The sequence below is a fragment of the Sminthopsis crassicaudata genome, chromosome 4 (assembly GCF_048593235.1).
Source record: "Sminthopsis crassicaudata isolate SCR6 chromosome 4, ASM4859323v1, whole genome shotgun sequence".
Classification (NCBI taxonomy): domain Eukaryota; kingdom Metazoa; phylum Chordata; class Mammalia; order Dasyuromorphia; family Dasyuridae; genus Sminthopsis; species Sminthopsis crassicaudata.
The window spans coordinates 296390980-296412891 of NC_133620.1; the positions used below are offsets into that span (position 1 = coordinate 296390980).

The 21912-nt window shown below is 42.8% G+C and overlaps 2 protein-coding genes across 2 annotated transcripts in view; both read left to right on the forward strand.

The window, feature by feature from the left end:
• WRAP53 (WD repeat containing antisense to TP53) overlaps positions 1-7339 on the forward strand; it is a 37106-nt gene extending 29767 nt beyond the window's left edge. Inside the window, exons 4-12 of the mRNA XM_074264732.1 lie at positions 170-268; positions 542-653; positions 3494-3582; positions 3813-3903; positions 4041-4173; positions 5524-5732; positions 5915-6018; positions 6162-6293; positions 7077-7339. Of these exons, the coding sequence (XP_074120833.1) occupies positions 170-268; positions 542-653; positions 3494-3582; positions 3813-3903; positions 4041-4173; positions 5524-5732; positions 5915-6018; positions 6162-6293; positions 7077-7320 (1213 nt within the window). The 3' untranslated portion in view covers positions 7321-7339. The remainder of the gene's footprint in view (positions 1-169; positions 269-541; positions 654-3493; positions 3583-3812; positions 3904-4040; positions 4174-5523; positions 5733-5914; positions 6019-6161; positions 6294-7076) is intronic.
• A 1933-nt stretch (positions 7340-9272) lies between these two features.
• EFNB3 (ephrin B3) lies at positions 9273-16299 on the forward strand. The gene is made up of 5 exons (XM_074311827.1): positions 9273-9981; positions 12189-12481; positions 12730-12822; positions 12967-13071; positions 13476-16299. The coding sequence occupies exons 1-5, from the start codon at positions 9863-9865 to the stop codon at positions 13889-13891; spliced, it is 1026 nt and encodes a 341-aa protein (XP_074167928.1). The 5' UTR covers positions 9273-9862; the 3' UTR covers positions 13892-16299.
• The last annotated feature ends 5613 nt before the right edge of the window (positions 16300-21912 follow it).

A 21912-nucleotide genomic window follows, 5' to 3' on the forward strand; every position in this document is an offset into this window, starting at 1 on the left:
GGACAGGTAACAAGGCCGTTCCTTTGGGGGAAGGCATGTTTTTGCCTCCCACCTCCATTTCCTTAAGTACCTGAGTAGCTGCCCCTAGCCCTCAGTCCTGCCTCCTCAATCCTCCAAAGGTCCCATTTCCCTCAGGATCCCAAGCATGTGGTCTTCATCTCCCTTTCAGTTCCTGGAGCTACAATTTCTCCCAGCCACCCCGCCTTCTCAGTGACTCCTGGTCTGAGTTCAACTTTCAACATGAAAACTTCTTGAAAGGCTGTAAATGGTAAGGATAATGGAGAGGCAAGGGAAGGAAGGTTTTGGATGAATTAGATGGGGCCGGAGGATATTGGAGGAGAAAGAACAAGATTATGTTGGCAGGGAAATTTTGGATCTGGGCTAAGAGGGATAGTGTTCTTTGAATTAAGTTGAACTGGGTCTTTATTGCTCAGTTCTCTCCCAGGACCAGTGCCTGACATTTCCGTCAGGGACTCGCGATTTCCTATCTCCCCACTCACTCAACTACTAGGCATCCAGCCTAAATCTCCTCTGCCTCCAGGGCCCCAGATGGCTCCTGCATCTTGACCAACAGTGCTGACAACATCTTAAGGATTTATAATCTACCCCCAGAGCTGTATAATGAGGAGGAAGAGGTCAAGAATACAGAAATGGTAAGTACCTGCACTTTTCTGTCTGTCACTACTGTAACAGGTTACTCCATATTTCTTTTCTTTCTAGTTGCAAATAATAGGCTCTTCAAATGAATCTAAGCCACATTACATCTTTGCCCAGAAACATTCATCAGATGACCTGTTGCTTCTAGGATAAAATGCAAATGTAGAACTTTATTCTATCTGGCAATAATTTATCTTTACAGTCTTATTTCAGATTATTCCTTTTCTTACTACTTTGGCTTCTCTCAAGATCTGCTCAGGTTCTCTAAATCTTTCCTGATCCAACTGTAAAACATCTTCCTCATGTTATTATTTTGTATTATTTTCCCTATGTTCCATGTCCTTTCCTCCAAAATAGTTAAAACTTCTTGAGAATGAGAGGATTTTTTTTCTTTATATTCATCCAGTGTGTCAGAGTACCAGAATAATGATGATAGAACAATAAAAAAACGGAGTCTTTTCTTCACAAGGATCTTTTTTTCTTCTCTTAGGGGAAGTAAGACATACATAGGAAATATATATATATATATACACATGCACAAATGTACATATATGCACTGCACATGTGTATATAAACTAAGGCTTCCATTGAAGGAAGTAAAATTTTATCTGAGCTTGAAAGGACCAGGAATTTATTTCCATTGATATTACAACTGTCTTCCTAGTATCCAAGATTCAAAATTTCAGAATCATTAAGCTCCTTCCCTACCCCCAGTGTCTTTTCTAAGCAAAGATGCTTTATCTGGGTTTTTAAGAGTCCTTTTCTGGAACTGGAATTTGACTTTAGGTTGCCAGAACTAGCTAGTTGGTTTTCCTCTTTTTATTTGAGACCTGGGTCAGTCATGCTTTAGTCATAAAGTTAGTCCTGGGTATTGAGTGATCACTTTTCTGAATCAGTGACTGGGGTGTGTCTGTTGTCATCTCAACTCTGCTTCTGATTCTCTTGAACTAATTTTCCATCTAATGTCTCTCTGGACAAATAGTTCTAATGCTATGGCCTGTTGAGGTAAAGGAGAAAAAAAGTCCCTTCTCCTAAGAGGTAAATATCTAGGTTCTTCCTTGATTCCTGATTCTTGGCTTTGACTGCTGAACTCTTAAGCTACTGATTGTCTCCTGAGTTTAACTATTTAAAGACCCTAGGGGTATGGCCAATTTTCAGCTTAGTCAGTAGTTATCCCTTCTGATTTAGAGAGAAATTCATATTACACAGAGGAATTATTCCCACATCAGTGTTTCCACAAATGCAAACTATATTAATTGAGCTAGAGAGAAGAGGAACAAATCTCCCTATCCATTTACATGCAATTAGTTACCAATTGTTATTGATTTTACTTTCCTCATATCTTTTTTTTCTCCTTTCTATTTTCATTCTGCTTCAGGCCTTGATCAACTCTACCTTGGACTATTGTAATAGTCCTGTCACTGTCTCCTTCTATTCTTTCAATCAATTAATCTTTCACCTAGTTGCTAGCAATCTTGTGGGTGTGGGATTGTGATTTGCAGTGCCTTTCAAGTGCACATGAGGACAACCATGTAAACTAACCCCTACCCCTTTCTGCTATTGAATCCTCATCTTCAGAAGCAGTCTAGTAGATGTGCTGTGGTATATTTTCATTAAATAATCGAAATTACAGAAATTTTCTTTAATTGGTTTATCTTCTACCTTGGAATAAAACCAGAGAAATCTCTTCTCCCATGGGATAATTTCCTGTATCTCAGTCTTGAACTGAGAACTTAGAAGCTTAGAAAAAATCACTTATTAATAGCCATGTGATTTATTACTTATATCAAATAACTTAAAATTACAGATAAACATTCAGACACATCATTCCTTTCTTATTTCCTATAGCCTCCTCTTAGATGGTCCCATAGCCCTCTCTTAGATGGTCTTGTGGAAGATTTTTGAAAAAAGGGATTGAGATTTATACTCTGAGTAGAAATTTCCTAAGCACTGTGCTTTGGAAATAGGCCTGCGGTAGGAGTGGGAGGCAGAAAGAAGAGTGAAGAATCTACTTTAGTCTAGTTTAATTTGATCTCATCTCAAGTCCACTCTTTCCAGGTTATCAGCTTCTTCTTGCTCTCTAGCCCACATGTTCATTCACCTGTGTATCACACTTGTCTCTTTGTTTTCTATTTGGCATCCCAAAAGTTGGTCAGAAATTCTTTCCTTAAGGCCACTACATTAATCTCTTCCCTCCAAATGATAGAATTCTACTGAATGATTGCAAACAGATGGATTCTGTCTTGGATATGTTGGGTATATCCTCCAACACGTTTGTGATCCTGTGTCTTGGCCACATTTGCATATATCTACAGGTAATCCTTAATTGGCTCCCCATTGTCTATAAGTTAAATACTGGTCTACTACAGTCTAGTAACTACCTACATTTCCCCTATTATTTTATACTCCTGTCTTTAACAAATGTTTTGGACAAATTACAGATTGAACTACTGGCTGTTTTCTTGTTTTCATGCTATCAATCTCTCATACTCATGAGTTCATCTGTGCTCTTATGCCTAGAGCCAGCCCTCCACATTCCACCAAAAAGGAGAAAATGAGAAAGGCTATCTTAGATATCATTTTCTTTATTTTCTCTTCTGTCATCCAACATCAGTTAATAGTGATTTTCCTTCTCATAGTTCTTACAACTTTGTTTTGTTCTCTTCTTTGCTTTTATCATAGCCTACTTTCTATCATATTTAAGAAATTCCTTTCCTATTTGGAGAAGGTAAGTTCCTATGGGACAAGAACCATATTGGTTTTTACCTTGGAGAAATCCTACAAGATGGAGGTGTCCAGTCCTCAAAACTTGGTTGTTCCATTCTTTGTTGCCCAGGTCCCAGTTCTGCGCATGGTGGAAGGTGACACTATTTATGATTACTGTTGGTATTCTCTGATGAATTCAGGCCAGCCAGACACCTGCTTGTAAGTCATGACATTTGATCATCTTTTATCTAATGGGAATAGGTTCAATGTCTCTTGACATTTCAAGAGAATATCTTGGGGGAATGGGGGAAAGGTGGAGTGCTATCAGAGAAGCTGTGTAGAAGAGGATGGTCCTTTCCATCATCTAAAGGGGAGTTGAGAGACCTAGTTTGTTTCCTCTATGTACTTTTTTTAGTAACTGCTTCTCAGTGTCTCTATTTTCTTAACAGTGTGGCCAGTAGCAGTCGTGAAAATCCCATCCATATTTGGGATGCCTTCACTGGGCAGCTCCGGGCTTCCTTTCGGGCTTACAACCACCTGGTATGAACATCTCTTTCTTCTCCTCCTGGGATCCTTCAGGCATCCTTAGGCTGCCAGCTCTTTCCCTGCCCTTGGGGTTCTGAGTGTTTGGCATTTTAGATTTCAGTGATCATGTCTTTCTCCTTTCTCTACTTCAGGATGAATTGACTGCTGCCCATTCTCTCTGCTTCTCTCCGGATGGCTCACAGCTCTTCTGTGGCTTCAACAGAACTGTACGAATCTTCTCCACATCCCGACCTGGGAGACAGTTTGAAACAAGATCCACATTTGGTGAGAATCAAGACACTTAGCTGTCAGTCCCCAACCCCCTAACCCCCAACCCAAAGAGAATTTCCCCCCCCCCAAAGCTCAGAGTTCCTTTTCCATGGGAATTCTTGCTCTGTATCTAAGGACAATGGGATTGAGGATTATGCACCAGGGTCCTTCAAGGAGGAATTGGGAAAAGCAGAATGGACAGACTCATATTGACTAGGTTCCCTGTAAAATTTATCTTTTCTCAGTTGGGTCCTTACAAAGTCCTTTCCATTCACATCCTCTCTAATTGATTCTTTATCCCTTTACAAATACACTGCCATCTCCCTCATTGTGTAGGATATCACTAGCTACCATCACTGATAAATATCATATTTTTCTTTCCCTTCTATCTATTCTGTTTTTCTAAACCCTCTGCTGCCTGGCTTCTGGTCTCATTAGTAATGTGATGACATTAGGTAGCAGTAGGTACAGTGTTGGGCCTAGAACCAGGAACATCTGCAGCATTTGAATCCTTCCTTACACTTAGCTGTGTGTCACTGGGCAAGTCACTTAACTTCAGCTGCAGTTTCCTTATAGGTAATACTAAATGGGGATAATAGCACCTATTTCATAGGGCTGTAGTATCAAACTGTAGAACACAAGGTACTTTGCAAAAGTTACCAGTAGTCTTTTAGTTGCCAAATCTAATGGCTTTTTCTTAATCCTCCAGATTCAAATGTAAACTCCTGTCTGGCATTTAAAGCTCTTCACAACTTGGACCCTTTCCAGTCTTCTCCCATATTATTTCTCTACATTTTGCTCTATGGTCTAGAGATTGGCTTAGATGCTGTTCCTCGCCCATGATGCTCCATCTCCCACCTTTGTGCCTTAAAGGTACTGTCTGTCCTCCATGCCTGGAATGTTTTCCTCCCTTCTGCTTTCTGGAATCCCTGGCTTCCTTTAAAACCGAGCTCTAGTGTTACTTTCTTCAGGAGGTTTTCCTCCTTCCCTCCTTTCTCTGCTAGTGCTTTCCCCTCCAAGGCTGCCCTAATAGCTTACTTATGTCTTATATTTAACATACACATATATGTATACACACATACACACATACAAACACAGAGAATTATATCTCTTCTTAGAATATAAGCATCTTGAGGACAGGAATTATTACACTTTGTAATTTATATTCCCAATGCCTGATTAACTTAATGACTAGAAAATAGTAGGCACTTATTAGTGATTCATAGATACTTGGGTTCTCTGAAGAGAAACTGGGGGTTGGGGAGGACCCTAATTCCTGAGTAATCTTAAAAGGGAGTTAGAGAATTTAAATGGTAGCCATGCCTTTGTCTTCATCTTACCTTCCTTCACTCTTTCCCACATTAGCCAAAAAACAAGGCCAGAGTGGGATCATTTCATGCATCGCATTCAGCCCAACCCAACCTCTCTATGCCTGTGGCTCCTATGGCTGCTCTCTTGGTCTGTATTCCCAGGATGATGGCTCTGCTCTTGCTCTGTTTGCGGGACATCATGGGGGCATCACCCACCTTTGCTTCCATCCTGATGGCAACCGTCTCTTCTCAGGGGCCCGAAAGGTGGGAATTAGATGTGTGAGGGTAGGGTGGATGGGCAATTGCATAGATATGAATCAGGTACCATTTTACTGGGAGAGAAAGTGATATTAGTTGCTTGGAGACTGATGGGGCTGGAGACCTGGGCTGTGAGGGAAGTAGGTTTGGAGGTTTCAATTCACTGAATGGCTTAGCTTCACTATCAGGATGGTGAGCTTCTGTGTTGGGATCTCCGGCAGCCAGGCCACCTACTTTTGTCCTTGAACCGAGAAGTTTCTACTAATCAGCGTATTTATTTTGACCTGGATCCGTGAGTAGCTATGTTTTTTTCCCTTTCCAAGTACCTGAGGAAAATCAGTGTGGGTCCCCTTGGGAGGGTGCTTCTGGGAGAAACCTAACCAGCTGGGTAATGAAGACTTGTGAAGTCCAGTGTGATTCTAGCCTTTTTTTCAGGACAGGACAGTTCCTAGCAAGTGGCAGCACTGATGGAATTGTGTCAGTATGGGACACCAATGAGGCTGGGGTAAAACAGCAGGAGCCATTAATGAGTTTTCTACCTCAGAAGGACTGCACCAATGGCATTAGGTAGGAGACTTAGGTGTCTTGTAGTGTTTGGGGGAATTTGGAGTCAGTCAATAAATACTGAGTATCTACTACATGTTAGTGTGTAGAATGCTTTAAAAAAGCTTATAGTTTAATTGGAGATATAATATGAAAAAAAAAAACTATGTATAAACAAATTATGTGCAGTTTAGATTGGAAATAATCCACTAAGAAAAGGCACTATCATTTCGGGGGGATTAAGAAAGACTTTACATGAAGGTGGATTTTTACCTGGAACTTGAAGCCAGGAGGCAGAGTTGAAGAGGGAGATCATTCCCAGGCATAAGTGATGAGAATGCATAAAGTCAGGAGATAGACTGTAAGGAGGCCAGTGTCACTGAGTCTCAGAGTATGCTTTGGAGGAGTAAGGTAAGAAGACTGGGGGGAGCTTTGAATGATCCTCAAAGTGATAGGGAATGGGGAGAAGCAATATGGTTATATTGGTTATACCTGTGCTTTAGGAAGGTAATAGTCAAATGGGGGGAAACCAATTAGCAGACTATGTCAGGCGAAGGGGACTTACATGAAAGAGATTACAACAGTAAAATCCATAAGACTTGACAATAAGTTTGATATGGGGGGAAAAGAAGAAAATGAAAGGTGGAAGAGGATACCTAGGCTATGAGCCTGGGCGCCCTTAACAGCAATAGAGAAATTAGAAAAGGAGGAAGGTTTGGGGGTAAAGAGGCAGCAAGAGTGGAACTGGAAGAATGCCAGGCTGGGACACTAACCTCCCTCTCTCCTCCCTTTCCTTAATCCTAACAGCTTACACCCAAGCATGCCTTTGCTGGCCACATCTTCTGGCCAGCGTGTTTTCCCTGAGCCGACAAACAGTGAGGATGAAGACGGGCAGGCAAATAGAGTTCCCCTGCTCTCATTGAGCCATGCCCACCCCGACTTTCGCCTGCAGCTGTGGTGGTGTGGGGGTGCTTCTGATACAGAAACCCCTGACTGTAAAGAAATGGGGAAGGAATGTGGTTCTGGGGAGGGAGAATATGGGCTTGTATAAAAGGTTTTCTGACATGGCAGACTGTGTACTGTATTCTTTTTGGGAGGAGGCTATCTAGTTTTCTTCCTGAGTCTCCTGCAATCTATCACTTTATGTTTGGACCTGGGAGGGATGAGAGATGGGAACCAATCCATAGCAGAGCTTAGTGTGAGGTCACTGTGAGAGTGGGTGGGGTTTTCAGTCATTGTTCCTATAGTTGCCAGGCAACCTGATAAACTGAAGGGGGTGTGTCTAGGTTTTGCTCCCTAGCATTGTGTTTGAGGTGGAGCTCTGCTATGTAGCCCCACAGGGGTCTGTTAGAGTGTGACTGAATTGATGTGGCAGTCCCTGTGATTGTATATGTGATTGTCTTGAGGTGGAGGAGGATGGCATGTGTGTGGAGAGTACATGAGACAAACATTCCCTCATTTATGCAGAAGACCATTAATCATTCTTTTAAGCACTAAGTTGGGCTTCCCTCTTGGGAAGTACCATATCTCTACAGCTAAGAAAAAAGGGGTGTGGAAAAGTAAAGGTAATTCAAATAATGGAAGTAGAATTAATATTCACACAACAGAGCTTGTACAAAGTGCCATTATAATTCATTAATCGAATAACTGGGTCTTGTCTCCTTGTTTTTCAGTAATACTGGCATTCACATTCTTCCACACACTGGGAAGGAAGAGGGTTGGAGAGATTTTCATTTCTCTATGCTAGATTTCTCTTCCCCTCCTCACTCCCCCCCAACTTGTTTCCCTTTTCCATAAAGTCCTAAATTGAAGGTTCAAGCATTTCGATCCTATGCTACATTCATTATACTTGGGGATATTTCTTTACCAGTATTTCCTAGTATAATGGGAGATGTTAATCTAAAATGGATAATATAATGGCCCTCCAGGCTGTCAACAGGCACAGTTCACCCTTGTCTTTCTTTTAGATCTGTTTTCATTTCCTGAAATCCTAATTCCAGCTTTCACTTTAGCTGATTGGATTCTTGAAATAATTTTGGTCCCATCTCTCTTCTCCAATAAATACAAGGCTCTTATATATATATATATATATATACAAATATAAATATATACAAACCTCTTTTAGGAAATGTCTTGGGTTTCTTCAGTTTGCATATATATGGAAAGGAAAAGAAAGATTTATTTTCTCATCACCTCCTCTCTGCTTCTCAGTCTTTACACTTCAGCTACACAGATGATAACTGAGACTTCTATTGTGATTTTATGTCATTTATTCTTTACATAACTCTGGGAGGTAGGTAGAACTACACAATCCGATTTTATAGGTGAGGAAAAGAAAGTAAAGTCAAATGCCTTGATTTAATATGTTATAGCTAGGACATGCTTTTGTAACCTGGAGGGTGAAATGTTCCACAGCAGAATTAGACCTCATGTCTCCTGGTCCAGCCCTTGTTTTCCCCCATTATAGTGGATTTTCCTCCCCGGAAGGCAATGGCATGCTATGATTTTTCCCTAGCCCAAATTAATTTCCTTTTGCTATTTTCTCTACCTTCACATTAACCTTCCCAACTAGGGAGAGGTCCTTCCTTTCTGAGAGTCGGATTCTCTCTTTTCCTCCATTTCACCCTCTAAATGATAACAAAAGCAAAAAAACAAAACAAAACAAAAAAAACAATCCAAAAAACTATGGATTGATTACACACTGGTGAAGCTATGTGAAGTGGGGTGTAGTGGGAGTGGGGAGGATGCTGCAAGACTGAAGGTTCTTGGGGATAGAAAGAGCTGATAAGCATCCAGGTTCTTTTAAAACCAGCTAGAGGAAGCTGCAAAAGTCTAGGTGGTTGAGGGTGAGTGGAAACCGACAGACGGAGAAGGAAAAAGAAAGTCGACTTAGAGAGACAAAGAGACAAGAAAGAGCTGGGCGGGGTTGAAGCCAGCTCTGGTGGGAGGTGTGGGTGTTGTGGGAGGGAGTGGGCTGTAGGATTCTACCTCCTCTAACTCCAGATCCAGTTTTTCCCTTCATCCCTCCTTCTCTCCGCCTCTCCTTTAACTCCCCCCTCTGGAGCTCTGGACTCTAGTCTCCTCCCCTAGCTTGCTGCCCTCAGTCCCCAGCTAGGCTAGGGCTCCAGCTCCATTCCAGCTTTGACTCTCCCTCCCTTAGGCACCCCCATGCCTTCCCTGCTTGCCCCCCCACTCCCTCAGCCTCCCCCAGCCCCTCACTAGGCCTCCTAAAAATCCTGGGGTACTGAAGTGTGGGCAGGGGTGTGTGTGCATGTGTGTGTATATGTGTGTGTGTACGTGTGTGTATGTGTTAGAATATGTGTGTGTAGAATCTGCAGGTGGATTGGGGGGGGCCCTGGAATCTCGTGGGGTTGAGCATTGTAAGAAAGAGGTTTAGAGAAGAGTAGGGTAGGCAAGTCGGGGGGAAATTGGAGCTGGGGCAAGCGATCAAAGGGGAAACCGAGAAGCTTGAGTAGTATAGTCAGAGACTGGAAGGAGGGGGTGTTGTGAGACCCCTGTGGGGTGGCCCAGGCTGTGTGTGGCTTTGGGGGAAGTTGGTGCCTCCACCCCCCCAGGCCTTGGAGGGGGGGGGAATGGGGGCCCTCCATCCTGGGCTGGGGGGCATGAGAGTCGGGGGGCTGCTGCTGGGCCTCTTGGGGCTGGTGTCGGGGCTTAGCCTGGAGCCTGTCTACTGGAACTCGGCGAATAAGAGGTGAGCTGGGGGGGAATTTGGGGGGATAGGTAGTTACCACCAGCACTGCCATACCAGCGAAGTCATTGAGAGGATTATGGACATCTGGGTGAAGAGATGTTGGGCTAGATAGAGCACAGAGTGCTGTGGTCCTCAGTGCAATAGATGTCATTTGAAAGCTGAGCAACCAGGTGTTTTGAGTCCTGCACAAGAGATGTAGGTGTAGGTGGGAGAGAGAAGCAGTGGAATATCCAAAGTTTAGAAGACCCCATAGAGAAGAGGGATATATAAAGTTCAGGGGGGAGGAGAGATGCACTGGGTTTAGGTAGGTACAAGTTGGGGTGTCTGGATTGTGACTGACTTGTTTGAGAGGGCTGGGGTGGGCTCGAGAGTATCTGGTCCATTCATTTGTCAGATGTAATCAAAGTAATATTTGGAGCTTCAGGATCTTAGGGAGGGTATTTGACTCTGTAGGGAGCATGATTGGATAAAATGTAGAGTATGGAAGAAGCTTATCCTAGTGGGTCAAGCTCCATCAATTATCCTATATTGCCTTTTCCCATGTGGCTCTGTCTTCTCTTCCTGGCCTCCCCGCTTTATATCCTGCTTCATGATGGGAAGCCTTACCCCATCCCAAGCTCTTCCTCTTACCCTATTTGGGTAGGTTTAGCCATACCCTATTGGATCTGGGACATCCTACTGCCTCATTTTGTTTTATCAAGAAAAGGCTGGTCTAAGGGTCAGAGGGGACCTCAAGCAAAACAGGGCAGGTCACCCATCCCTTTGCCTCAATTCAGGACCAAGAATTGTTTTGAAAACCACTTCTTTCCCCAGCTGCCAAGTCAGTCTTCTTCACTGTATTCCTTTCCCATGGGCTTACTATAGAACTTTATTCTCAATAGACTCCTTTGGGTGTAATTTCAGTGCTTTACTGCTCAACTCTATTCCATCCATCACTGGAGTAAATAAGGGGAGGGCAGCTAGGATCTTCCCAATTTAGCAAGCTAGTAACTCCTCCAGCTCTACTCCTATTCCTCCTTCTAGTGTGTGGAAGAGGCTGAGCCACACAGTTAACTTCATGGACTACTGCAAGTAGTTATCCTCTGTTCCTAACTTATACACCAGCTATAGTATATAGCAGGAAGTATATAGATCAGACTTGCAGGGCTTGTTCACAGAGTCAGTCTTGTGGATCTCTTCCCTTGGGAATTACCACACAGGTTATGAACTCCTGAGCTGGAGAGGGAGTTGGCCGGTTGAGAGAAGGCAGAGGAAAGCATAGAATCTCCATGACCCAGGAAAGATCAGTATTTAACATCTTGCCACTATCATTGATGCAGAGAGAATATAGATGGGAATAAATGGTTTGGTTTATGATGGCAATAGGATTCAGAGCTCACGAGGGCAGGATTGAAGTGAGTCATGAATCTTATTCTAGGGCCAGTATTATTCCCCCCAGCAGGAGGTGGCTGCTAAAGCTTTATTTTTCTCAACAAAATTAAAGTCTGAGATGAGAACGGGACAGAGACTAAGGAAAAAATGTAGGCATTCGAGTCCCCACCTCTGGTTCTCATTAGGGTTCAGGTCTCTAACCCCAAACTGGTTCCATCTTCAGTGCTTTTTTTTTTCTTCTGATCACATTGCCATGGCAACCACTATGATATCATTGGGCTGGCATTGATGGGAAGAAATGCCCCCCTTCCATCTCCATCTTTCTTTATTATACCCTGATGCTGATGGAAGTACCTTGAGAATTAGTGAAGTCACCTTGGAAGGCAATGATGTCACCGTGATTGCCTTATGGTATTAGGGGTTAGGGTGGATGTTGTGACCTCACGCTTGATTGCCATGGACTACAATGATTAAGTCACCAGTGAGGGGTGGGCCCCATGACTCCAGAGAGGCCAGCTCCTTGGCAACTGGCATCCTGTTACCATGACAACAGGCCAGGTGATGGAGCTTGGATGGCAGAGTGTATATAGTTTGGCGAGGGGGAATGTATTGAATAAAATACATCTGGACATATCAAGAGATAATGAATCCCATTCCTGTTTCCCCAGCTTTGTCCCTGTTCCCTTTAGGGGTTAATATATTCGATCCATTGGTATACAGTTTTTGACTTAGCAGTTAGGAAGCAGGAACTGACACCTGGGGAATCTAGATGGCTGGATTCTTGAGGGAATTGGAGCTGAGAATTCAGCCCCTCGGCCCTCTTTTTTTCTGCTTAGGTTCCAGGCAGAGGGTGGCTATGTGCTCTACCCTCAGATTGGGGACCGATTGGATCTACTATGCCCTCGGGCCCGCCCCCCTGGCCCACACTCATCCCCAGACTATGAGTTCTACAAACTGTACCTGGTTGGAGGAGCCCAGGGCCGACGCTGTGAGGCCCCTCCATCCCCTAACCTGCTCTTGACCTGTGACCGGCCTGATGTTGATCTTCGATTCACCCTCAAGTTCCAGGAGTACAGCCCCAACTTATGGGGACATGAATTCCGTTCACACCATGACTACTACATCATTGGTACTGAGATTGGGGAAATGTCAGGGAGGAACTAAATGGAAGAAGAGGGAAAGTGAGAGAGTCATAAGAAGGGAATGGGTTATTAGGAAGGGAAAATAGATGCGGCTAGGTCCTGAGGCAAGATACAAATGTGTCTTTTTATTTAATGCCCACTGTCAAATGGAGGAGGTTAAGATAGGATGGGTTTGATTGGCTGATTCAGGATCCAGGTTCTTGGGTAACAATCTTTTACTTGTTTTCTCTTACAGCCACATCAGATGGAACCCGAGAGGGTCTGGAGAGTCTTCAGGGTGGGGTCTGCCTGACCAGGGGGATGAGGGTACTTCTCCGTGTGGGACAGAGTGAGTAAGAGGGGACTTGGGGTGAGCTGGGAAGTACAGGAGGTGCTGAGACATTTGGATTTCCAGGAGAATCAGAAAGTTGGCAGAGAACTGTTAAATGGAATAGGGGTTTGGATGCTCTGACTTTTTTGGCTTCCTCTCCAGGTCCCCGAGGAGGGATAGCTCCTCGAAAACCTGTCTCTCAAATGCCAATAGAGAAGGACCGAGGTGCAGCACATCGCCTGGATCCCAGCAAAGAGAATATGGCAGGTATGACTCCAAATGTCCAGTTACTACTTTTTCTCCCCACTGTTTTTATACTCACTTTCTTACTCTCTGCAGAGATAGGGAAAAGAGCTAAAAGAGGGGAGAGGAGGAGGGGAAAGGAAGCTAAATGAGGAAGAGGCTTAATTAGAGTTAATTAGCTAAGTCATAGCTTTAATTAGCACTGTCAGACAAGGGGGGAGGGCTTGTGGCAAAGAACTAAGGGGTTGGACACCTGGGTTCTGAGTGGAAGCAAAGCAGGAGGGAAGCATGAGATTGAAAAATTAAAATGCCTTGGTCTCAGAGGGGATCAAAGACTGGCAGGGAAGTCTCTTTTGGAAGTCCTGATGCTTGTGTGGCCAGGTATCTTAGTTACTTCTTCAGTACCTCCTATTCCTTTTTTCTCTCAGGTGACCCCTCCAGTAATACAACTTCCAGGGGTACAGAGGGCCCTCTTCCTCCTCCCAGCATACCAGCAGTGGCTGGGGCAGCTGGAGGACTGGCCCTGCTCCTCTTGGGTGTGGCAGGGGCAGGGGGTGCCATGTGTTGGCGAAGACGACGAGCCAAGCCTTCAGAGAGCCGACATCCTGGCCCAGGCTCTCTTGGGAGGGGAGGATCTGTGGGACTTGGGGGTGGGGGAACAGGAGGAATGGGTCACCGGGATACTGAGCCAGGGGAGTTGGGGATCCCTCTGAGGGGCAGTGGAACTGCAGATCCCCCTTTCTGTCCTCACTACGAGAAGGTGAGTGGTGACTATGGACATCCTGTGTACATTGTGCAAGATGGGCCACCTCAGAGCCCTCCAAACATCTACTATAAGGTGTGACGGTCCCCACACATAATTACAACACCTGGGTTTCTCAGAGACATCCCAGGGATGCCCTGCAGTCTCAATCATGGTTGGAGGGAATTTCTTCTTCCCTAGTACTTTCTCTTTGAACCTTGATCTACTGCCCCTTCATTCTTCTGTATCCCCAAGTTTCTAGGACCCCTTAAAAGACCCTCCCATCTATTTTCTGCTCTGGGTCTCCCCCATAAGCCATTGCCTATCCTTCAGCTTGTGGTCCTGCCTTCTGCCTGGCTACAGTGAAGATAGAGGTAGAGACAGTATCCATCTCTGCATTGGTATCATTACTGTTGGTGCTTGCCTCATCCTCTTGGTGGGGGCAGAACCTCAAGTCTGGCTGGCATTGGATGTCTTTGTCTCCTCTGTTGTATAGTTTATTTTCCTGTTATTCTCTCTCTTCTTCTTTGTATCTCTTTGTGTCTGTCTTTGCTATCTTTCTCTCCAACCCCTTTCTCGTATACCCCATTCTTTCTATCCTTTCAACTTCTCATTCTTTTCTCCCATCTCTGGTGGGGAGGGTGGGGAGTGCTTACTGATTTTGTTCCTCCTCCATCCTTTAACCTCTCAAACTAAGAGCTTCCTCTAAGGATTTGGGGCCTTAGGGAGAAGGACCCAGTCTCCAGTCCAGCTTAAGGATGGACAGCAGAGTCTCCCCCTTCCCTCAATGCCCACTCTTCTTCTCTACTTCCTTCAGCCATTCAGGACCACTGGGCAAATTGGTAACAAAGCGATTCATTTTGCCTAAGAAGTGGCCAGGGCTGGGTGGGGAATGACTGTTGCCAGGGTGAGAAGAGAAACTGTCCTGGAAGAGAATCCACAAAGCCTGGCACTACACTGAATGGGCCTGTGCTGGAACAGACCAAAAAGGGACCTGCCTTGACGGGCATTGACAAGGCCTGAACAGAAACGTTCCCTGAATTGGCAGGAAGCAATGCACTTGGAATAGGAAGTGCCTTCAACCAGGATGAGAAGGGACACTTCCAGTACAGGAAGTGTGGCTAGAACTGGAAGTGACACAAGAGGGGTGGGTAGGAGGTGGACAGTGTTTCCTCTTGAAGTGAGGTGGAATAGAACCTCCTGATTCAGGAGGAAGCTGGAATTGACTAATGGGAGAAAGGGGTTGAGGAGGCAAGTGGGGAAGTGGACGGGGAATGGGATTTCAGTGAAGGTTGGCAGTGAGGGTGGTCCCCTTCCCCTGAATTTTATCTACCCACTTTGTACATGGCAACTAAAATGATGCCTGTCTGCTGCCACAGACGAGTTTCAGCTTGTTCTAATTCCTCCTCCAAATTACCAACCAACAGGACTTCCCTAACTAGCAAAATGTGCCCTTCCCTGCTCCATGCAGCCAACATGTCTGCTTTGGCTAATGGTACCCTCCATTTTCCTACCCAGTCCTTTCCTAACCAAGACAGCTTCTTCTTTAACAACAGAAATGGTGGCCTCCCAACTGGTTCAGCTCACAGCAGCTCTTAGCACCTGCAGATGCTGTCATAGTTAACGGCTTAGACTTCATCCTGTTCTTCAGTACAACCATCTCAATTGGACGCTGCCTCAGTTTCTTCTCAGCTCACTTTCAGGGTGGATCTTTGCTAATAAAATGGGGACTCCATAATCATGATGACTTTCCTAGTCACCAGCCAAAATGGCTGCCCTGGCCATTGGAGACCAAGTCACCTCTCTGGTTCTGCAGCTCCCAGTTCCTTCCTGGTTGTTTTTTTTCAGTCCTTTCCCCCAGGGAACAGGAAGTTGACATTGCCATGGAAGAGGCAACAGGGTATGGCTGTCACCTCAATAGTTTTACTGTAAAAGGAAAATTGAACAAAAATTTTTTAAAAAGAATAAAAAAATACAAAAGCAGAAGAGAAGGCTGGAGGATGAATGGACTGGGGCTTATAGAGGAGGAGTTGTGGTCAGAATGACTTCTAAACTTGGTCTGGGATGAAGAATTCAAAGGGAAATGAAAAAGGGAAAAGGGTTTGGAAAAATGAATTGTGGCGTACCTGAGGAGTATGACCATGCTGTGTTAGAATGATATGATTATAAGAGTAGAATCTGCTTTTCCCCATCTAAAGGTGGGGAAATGGTCTGAGCTGCTAGAAGCCATTATTTGAAACATCTTAAAGTGATTTAGAAAACCTTGCCATGAATGTGAAAGATTTTCAAGTCACTGGAAAATATAAATTGAAAAGTACACTCCAAAAAAAGGAATGCAAAATCAAGAGAAATAGCAATGATAAAAATGTGGGGTATATATTCAGTTTTGTCCCTCTTGAATGACCTCCAGGATCCATTTAGGTGTCTCATATTGGAGAGATTTGGTCCAACCTGTTCTTTAACTAATTAAAAAGTGTGTATGTATGTGTGTGTGTGTGTGTGTGTGTGTGTGTGTGTGTGTGTGTGTGTGTATGTGTGTATAAGAGAGGGAGGGAGGGAGAAATTGTGAGTTTACCATGGAAGATAAAGGGCTTTCTAAAGGCACAGGATAGGACGGGATGACCTCTGGAGGAATTGGCCAATTGTGTACACCACTCGAGCCTAGGAGACTGGTTTTCCAACTTTTGGCTTTTCTACCCCCCTACTCCAAGCTTTGATTCTTCTAAGAGCACCAGGCATCTAGCCTCTAAAATTCTGGCTTTATTCTCCTGTACAATAACAGCCATTAGGTTGCTAATAGCATCACTAAAGCAGACTGGCAGGGGTCATGACCTCTACTTTCTTCACCCCTCCCATGATTCTAAATTCCCTCCCTAGCTTCCATCTGCCTGGGTATTATTCTCCCCACCACCCTTTACTCCTCCGCCATCCCCTCCAACCTCCTATACAGTGAATGTACCGCATCCTGATCTCCAGCACCTAGGTCAAGAAAGGATTTGAAGTCAGGGATGCGATACTGTATGCCCAAGGGCCTGAGGGACAATTGGTGCCTGGAGGGAGTGGGGTGGGTCAGATACCTGTTTGCTTCTTGAATTAACTTTGAACCAAAGCATCCTATCCTCTAAGCCCTTTGCCAACCCTGTGGCTCCCCCCAGCCTCCACCCTGACTTTAGCTGCTTGGAGACAAGGATTCTGAGGGGATGGACCCTGACTCATGGGGGGGGTGTGTTACCATAGCAACATCCCCTTCTTTATACAATGGGAAGCCTCCTACTCTGATGGAGCCTGCAGCCCCAGCCCCAATCGCTGGCTATCAGCCTCAGGAACTTGGCAACTGTCACTACGGCAACCTGGAGCCCAGCAACAGGGCCTTCATGAAAAGGAGGGGTCCAGGACAGGGCTGGGCTGTTTGAGGGGACCTAGATTGAAAGCAAGATAAAGAAAGTGATAAAGAGAGGCAAGCGAAATACGGGATAAATATACATCAAAGATACCATCCCAATAAGAAATCGAAAGCAAAACACCTGGGGACAGATGTATGGCCATAATGGCACTTTCCCCCCCTTCCTGCCCCTCCCAAAATATCCACGCACATATGTGCGTGGATGTGTGTTTATATGTGTATACATGTGTACACACAGACTTGCAGTCTTAGGTGGGATTCTGACACATCCTATAACAAGACATATTAACACAAATGTGCACACGCCCCTTGTTTTCCCCACTAGGATACAAAGACACCACTCAGACGATATACAAGCAAACATACCCAGGTGATAAGTACACAAATCCCTGAGTTTTACAGGAATACGTGTCCTTAGGTAACACCCATAAAGGCAATAACACACAACTAAAGAATATAGAACCATAGGAATTCACAAATGCAAATTGCTAGATCAGCTCCTTGGAGTTCTCTTAGGGGGGAGAGATGGCTTTTTTGCTTCAGGAGCAAATCAGTATAGCAAGACATTTTAGGTGATAACATATTTTTGTTCTGACACAATAAGCATTCTTCATAACTTTTCCTGTCTAGTAGCGCTTTTCTGTACAAAATAGTTAAGTAAAATCATTTAATACATATAGTGATTGCATTGGCAAGATATTAATTGTGACTTTTGTGGTTTGTAGAAAAGATGTGTGTTTCAATTTTACTAATTTGGAAGCAGATTTATGCATTTTATTTGAATTTTGTTGCCTTATAAAGGCACATTAGATGGACTATGTCAGACTTTATGTCAGGAAGACCCAGGTTAAAATTTTTATCTCTGTCTCCCTTTGAGTTTTGTTTTCATTTGAATTGTTGTAATTAGATAATATTGGGATTTTCTTGGTTCTATTCTCTCTACTTGTGTCAATTCATTCAAATCTTTCATGTTTCTCTGAATTCATTATATTTATCATTCTCTATGGCACAATAACATTCCATTACAATAATATACCACAATTTGTTCAACTATCCTCCCATATTATGGGTAATGGCCAGAACTCTGGAAAAATATACTTGAGGCAAGAATTCTTATAACAATTCTAACTCAGTGGAATTGATGGTTTAGCATGGTGATTAATAGTTCTCTAGTTCAGTATGATTGAATTAATCTTACAACAAATAATGGTTCCCTAGTGATATAATGATGGCTTATATTCACTATGATGAATGGATTTAATTGTAATAGAGTATTTAAGAGGTCAGAGTCAGACCTAGAGAAGGGATCGAAGAGATTCAGAGAAGACAGAGGACAGAGGACTGGTGGCTGCAGCTCAAGCTCTAGGACTCAGAGAAACATTCCAACTTCATCAGCCTGTCCTCCTGCTTCCTCCACTGAGACCAAGGCCTGTCTGAAGGGCCTCCAGAAAGCTAGGCAAGCATTTCTTATGTAATTCCAAATTGTTTTCTAGAATTAATATATCAATCCATAGCTTCATCAGCAATGAATTAGTATGGACGTCTTCTTACAATTCCTCCAACATTGATTTTTTCCATTTTTTCCTATCTTTGTCAATCTTAGGGATGAATTGATACCTCAGAATAGTTTAAATTTGCATTTTTTAAACTATTAGTGATTTTGAAGACTTTCTCATGTGATTATCGATAATTGGTATTTCTTCTTAAAACTGTTTATATCCTTTTGATTACTTGTCTATTAGAGAATAGCTTTTATAGATTATAGATTTCATTTAATTCCCTCTAGATTTTGAATGCTTGATTTTCATCAGAGATTCTATAAAACATTTTTGCATTTAATAAACTCAATGGCCTTTTCTTAGTACTCATCTTTTTTGATATCTCTCCAGGATGCTCTCATTCCTTGCTGTTTATGCCACTGTTCAAAGTACATCCTGGTCTTCTTCCTGAAAGAGGAGGAAAATAGGCTTGAGGAATGACTTTCTACTCTCCAGGTTATCAGGAACAATGAAATGTCCTTTAATGTAAGGAAGACAAGCCTGGTAAAAACTAAGAAAAAAAGGATCTGAAGAGGCAGTGAAGAATATCAATGAATGTCATACAAATATAGCAATAGATTAGTGATAGACTGAGGAAGGCTAAAACTGATTTTTCCCACTAAAGAGCACCAGTTCTGGTACCATATGAGGGCTATATTCATTCCTGAGAGTCTAACTTCTAAAGAAATAGGTTAGATTCTTTTTCCTACATTGTCAATCTCTTTATGACCCTAGCCCAGAACAATGGGGTAAAAAATCATTTAAAATATAGGATTAATTCATATCCAGTAGGTCCAAGATCCTCAAAAAGGAGTAGAAAGGTACTCAGTGTATAATGTATATCAGATATAGAACAGCTATTTATTTTCTCCACTTAAAAATGCTTAAAGTACAAAAGATTCATAAGTACATATTCCTAAAGAATATGTACTCCCAATGTCTTCATCTTAAAACCTTTGACATCATCTTCTAGGTTTTCCTTTTCCCTAGTCCCTAACAAAGAAGTAACTTTTCTTGCCATGGCCAACCTCTGTACATGGCCTTTACTTCTCCTTTCTTTCCTCAGCTCTTTGTAATCTGGCTTCTAATATCATCATCACTGAAATGGTACCACTAAAGTTGACCACTATCTCTCTTTTAAAATTTTTTTTATTACTTTTCAACCTTTACTTTTACAAGATTTTGATTTCTATTTTCCCTCTCTCCCTCCCCCCCCAAGATAGTAAGCAATCATACAGATTATACATATACAAGCATATTAAATGTATTTCCACATTAGTCATGTTATGAAAGAAGAATCAGAACAAAAGGGAAAATCCACAAGAAAGAAAAAAACAAAAAGATAAAAATAGCATGCTTTAATCTGCATTCAGACTCCATAGTTTTCTGGAGATAGATAACATTTTCTGTTAGAGACTTTCCTTCTGAGAATTGCCATGTATGCTATGTCAGCTGGTAGGGTGGATCCAGGAGGTAGAAAGGGGGCTTGGCCTCTGAGGCAGGAGGTTGTGTCTTACAGGTGTTAGATCTTTTCTTAGGACTCAGTACTAACTCCAGGTGTCTCCTTTCTGGGGATCCACCCATGCAGTGTTGAGTGGGCTAGGCACAGGGTAATCCCAGAGAAGAGTAGATATAAATGTCCAGCTTTGCCATAGGTGAGGAAAAGGATGTGGAGAGCAGCAGAGAGATTCAGAGAAGCAGTCATATCTGCTCTTGCTTCCTGCTAACCCCTGCTGAGATTACCGATAAAGAAAGTCTGTTTGCCACTTTAACATCGGCCTCATCTCCTTGTCTATCATGGAAAGATTGGTATGTATGACCCAGGCAATCAGTAACCTCAGAATGGGAGGTTACAATTTTCCATCATGAGTCTTCTGAAATTGTCTTGGATCATTGAATGTCTGAAAAGAAAAAAGTCTATCAAAATTGATCATCCTTATAATATTACTGTTACTATGTACAATATTCTGGTTCCCTTCACTTCACAATATCAGTTCATGTAAAGTCTTTCCAGGTTTTCTGAAATCTGCCTGCTCATCATTTCTTATAGAACAATAATGTTCTATTACATTCATATACCATAATTTGTTTTTTTTTCTTTTTAATTTTTAAAATTAATTTTATAATTATAACATTTTTTGACAGTACATATGCATAGGTAATTTTTTACAACATTATCCCTTGCACTCCCTTCTCCGAATTTTCCCCTCCTTCCCTCCACCCCTCTCCTAGATGGCAGGCATTCCCATACATATTAAGTATGTTATAGTATATCCTAGATACAATATACATGTGTAGAACCGAATTTTGTTGTTGTTGTTGCAAAGGAAGAATTGGATTTGGAAGGTAAAAATAACCTGGGAAGAAAAACAAAAAATGCAAATAGTTTACATTCATTTCCCAGTGTTCCTTCTCTGGGTGTAGCTGATTCTGTCCATCATTGATCAATTGGAACTGAATTAGATTTTCTCTTTGTTGAAGGATATCCACTTCCACCATAATATATCTTCATACATTGTTGTTGAAGTGTATGATGATCTCCTGGTTCTGCTCATTTCACTCAGAATCAGTTGATGTAAGTCTCTCCAAGACTCTCTGTATTCCTCCTGCTGGTCATTTCTTACAGAGCAATAATATTCCATAACATTCATATACCATAATTTACCCAACCATTCTCCAATTGATGGGCATCCATTAATTTTCCAGTTTCTAGCCACTACAAAAAGGGCAGCCACAAACATTTTGGCACATACAGGTCCCTTTCCCTTCTTTAGTATTTCTTTGGAATATAAGCCCAGTAGTAGCACTGCTGGGTCAAAGGGTATGCACATTTTGATAACTTTTTGGGCAGAATTCCAGATTGCTCTCCAGAATGGTTGGATTCTTTCACAACTTCATCAACAATGTTATCAATGTCCCAGTTTTCCTGCATCCCCTCCAACATTCATCATTATTTTTTCCTTTCATCTTAGCCAATCTGACAGGTGTGTAGTGGTATCTTAGAGTTATCTTAATTTGCATTTCTCTGATCAATAGTGATTTGGAACACTCTTTCATATGAATGGAAATAGTTTCAATTTCATTTTATGAAAATTGTTCATATCCTTTGACCATTTATCAATTGGAGAATGGTTTGATTTCTTATACATTAGAGTCAGTCCTCTCTATATTTTGGAAATGAG

Excerpts from the sequence above, each read along its gene's own strand:
- EFNB3 (XM_074311827.1), top strand. The coding sequence starts at position 9,863 with ATGGGGGCCCTCCATCCTGGGCTGGGGGGCATGAGAGTCGGGGGGCTG. Across the intron at positions 9,982-12,188 it reads TGGAACTCGGCGAATAAGAG|GTTCCAGGCAGAGGGTGGCT; the intron begins GTGAGCTGGGGG and ends TTTTCTGCTTAG. Across the intron at positions 12,482-12,729 it reads CCATGACTACTACATCATTG|CCACATCAGATGGAACCCGA; the intron begins GTACTGAGATTG and ends TTTCTCTTACAG.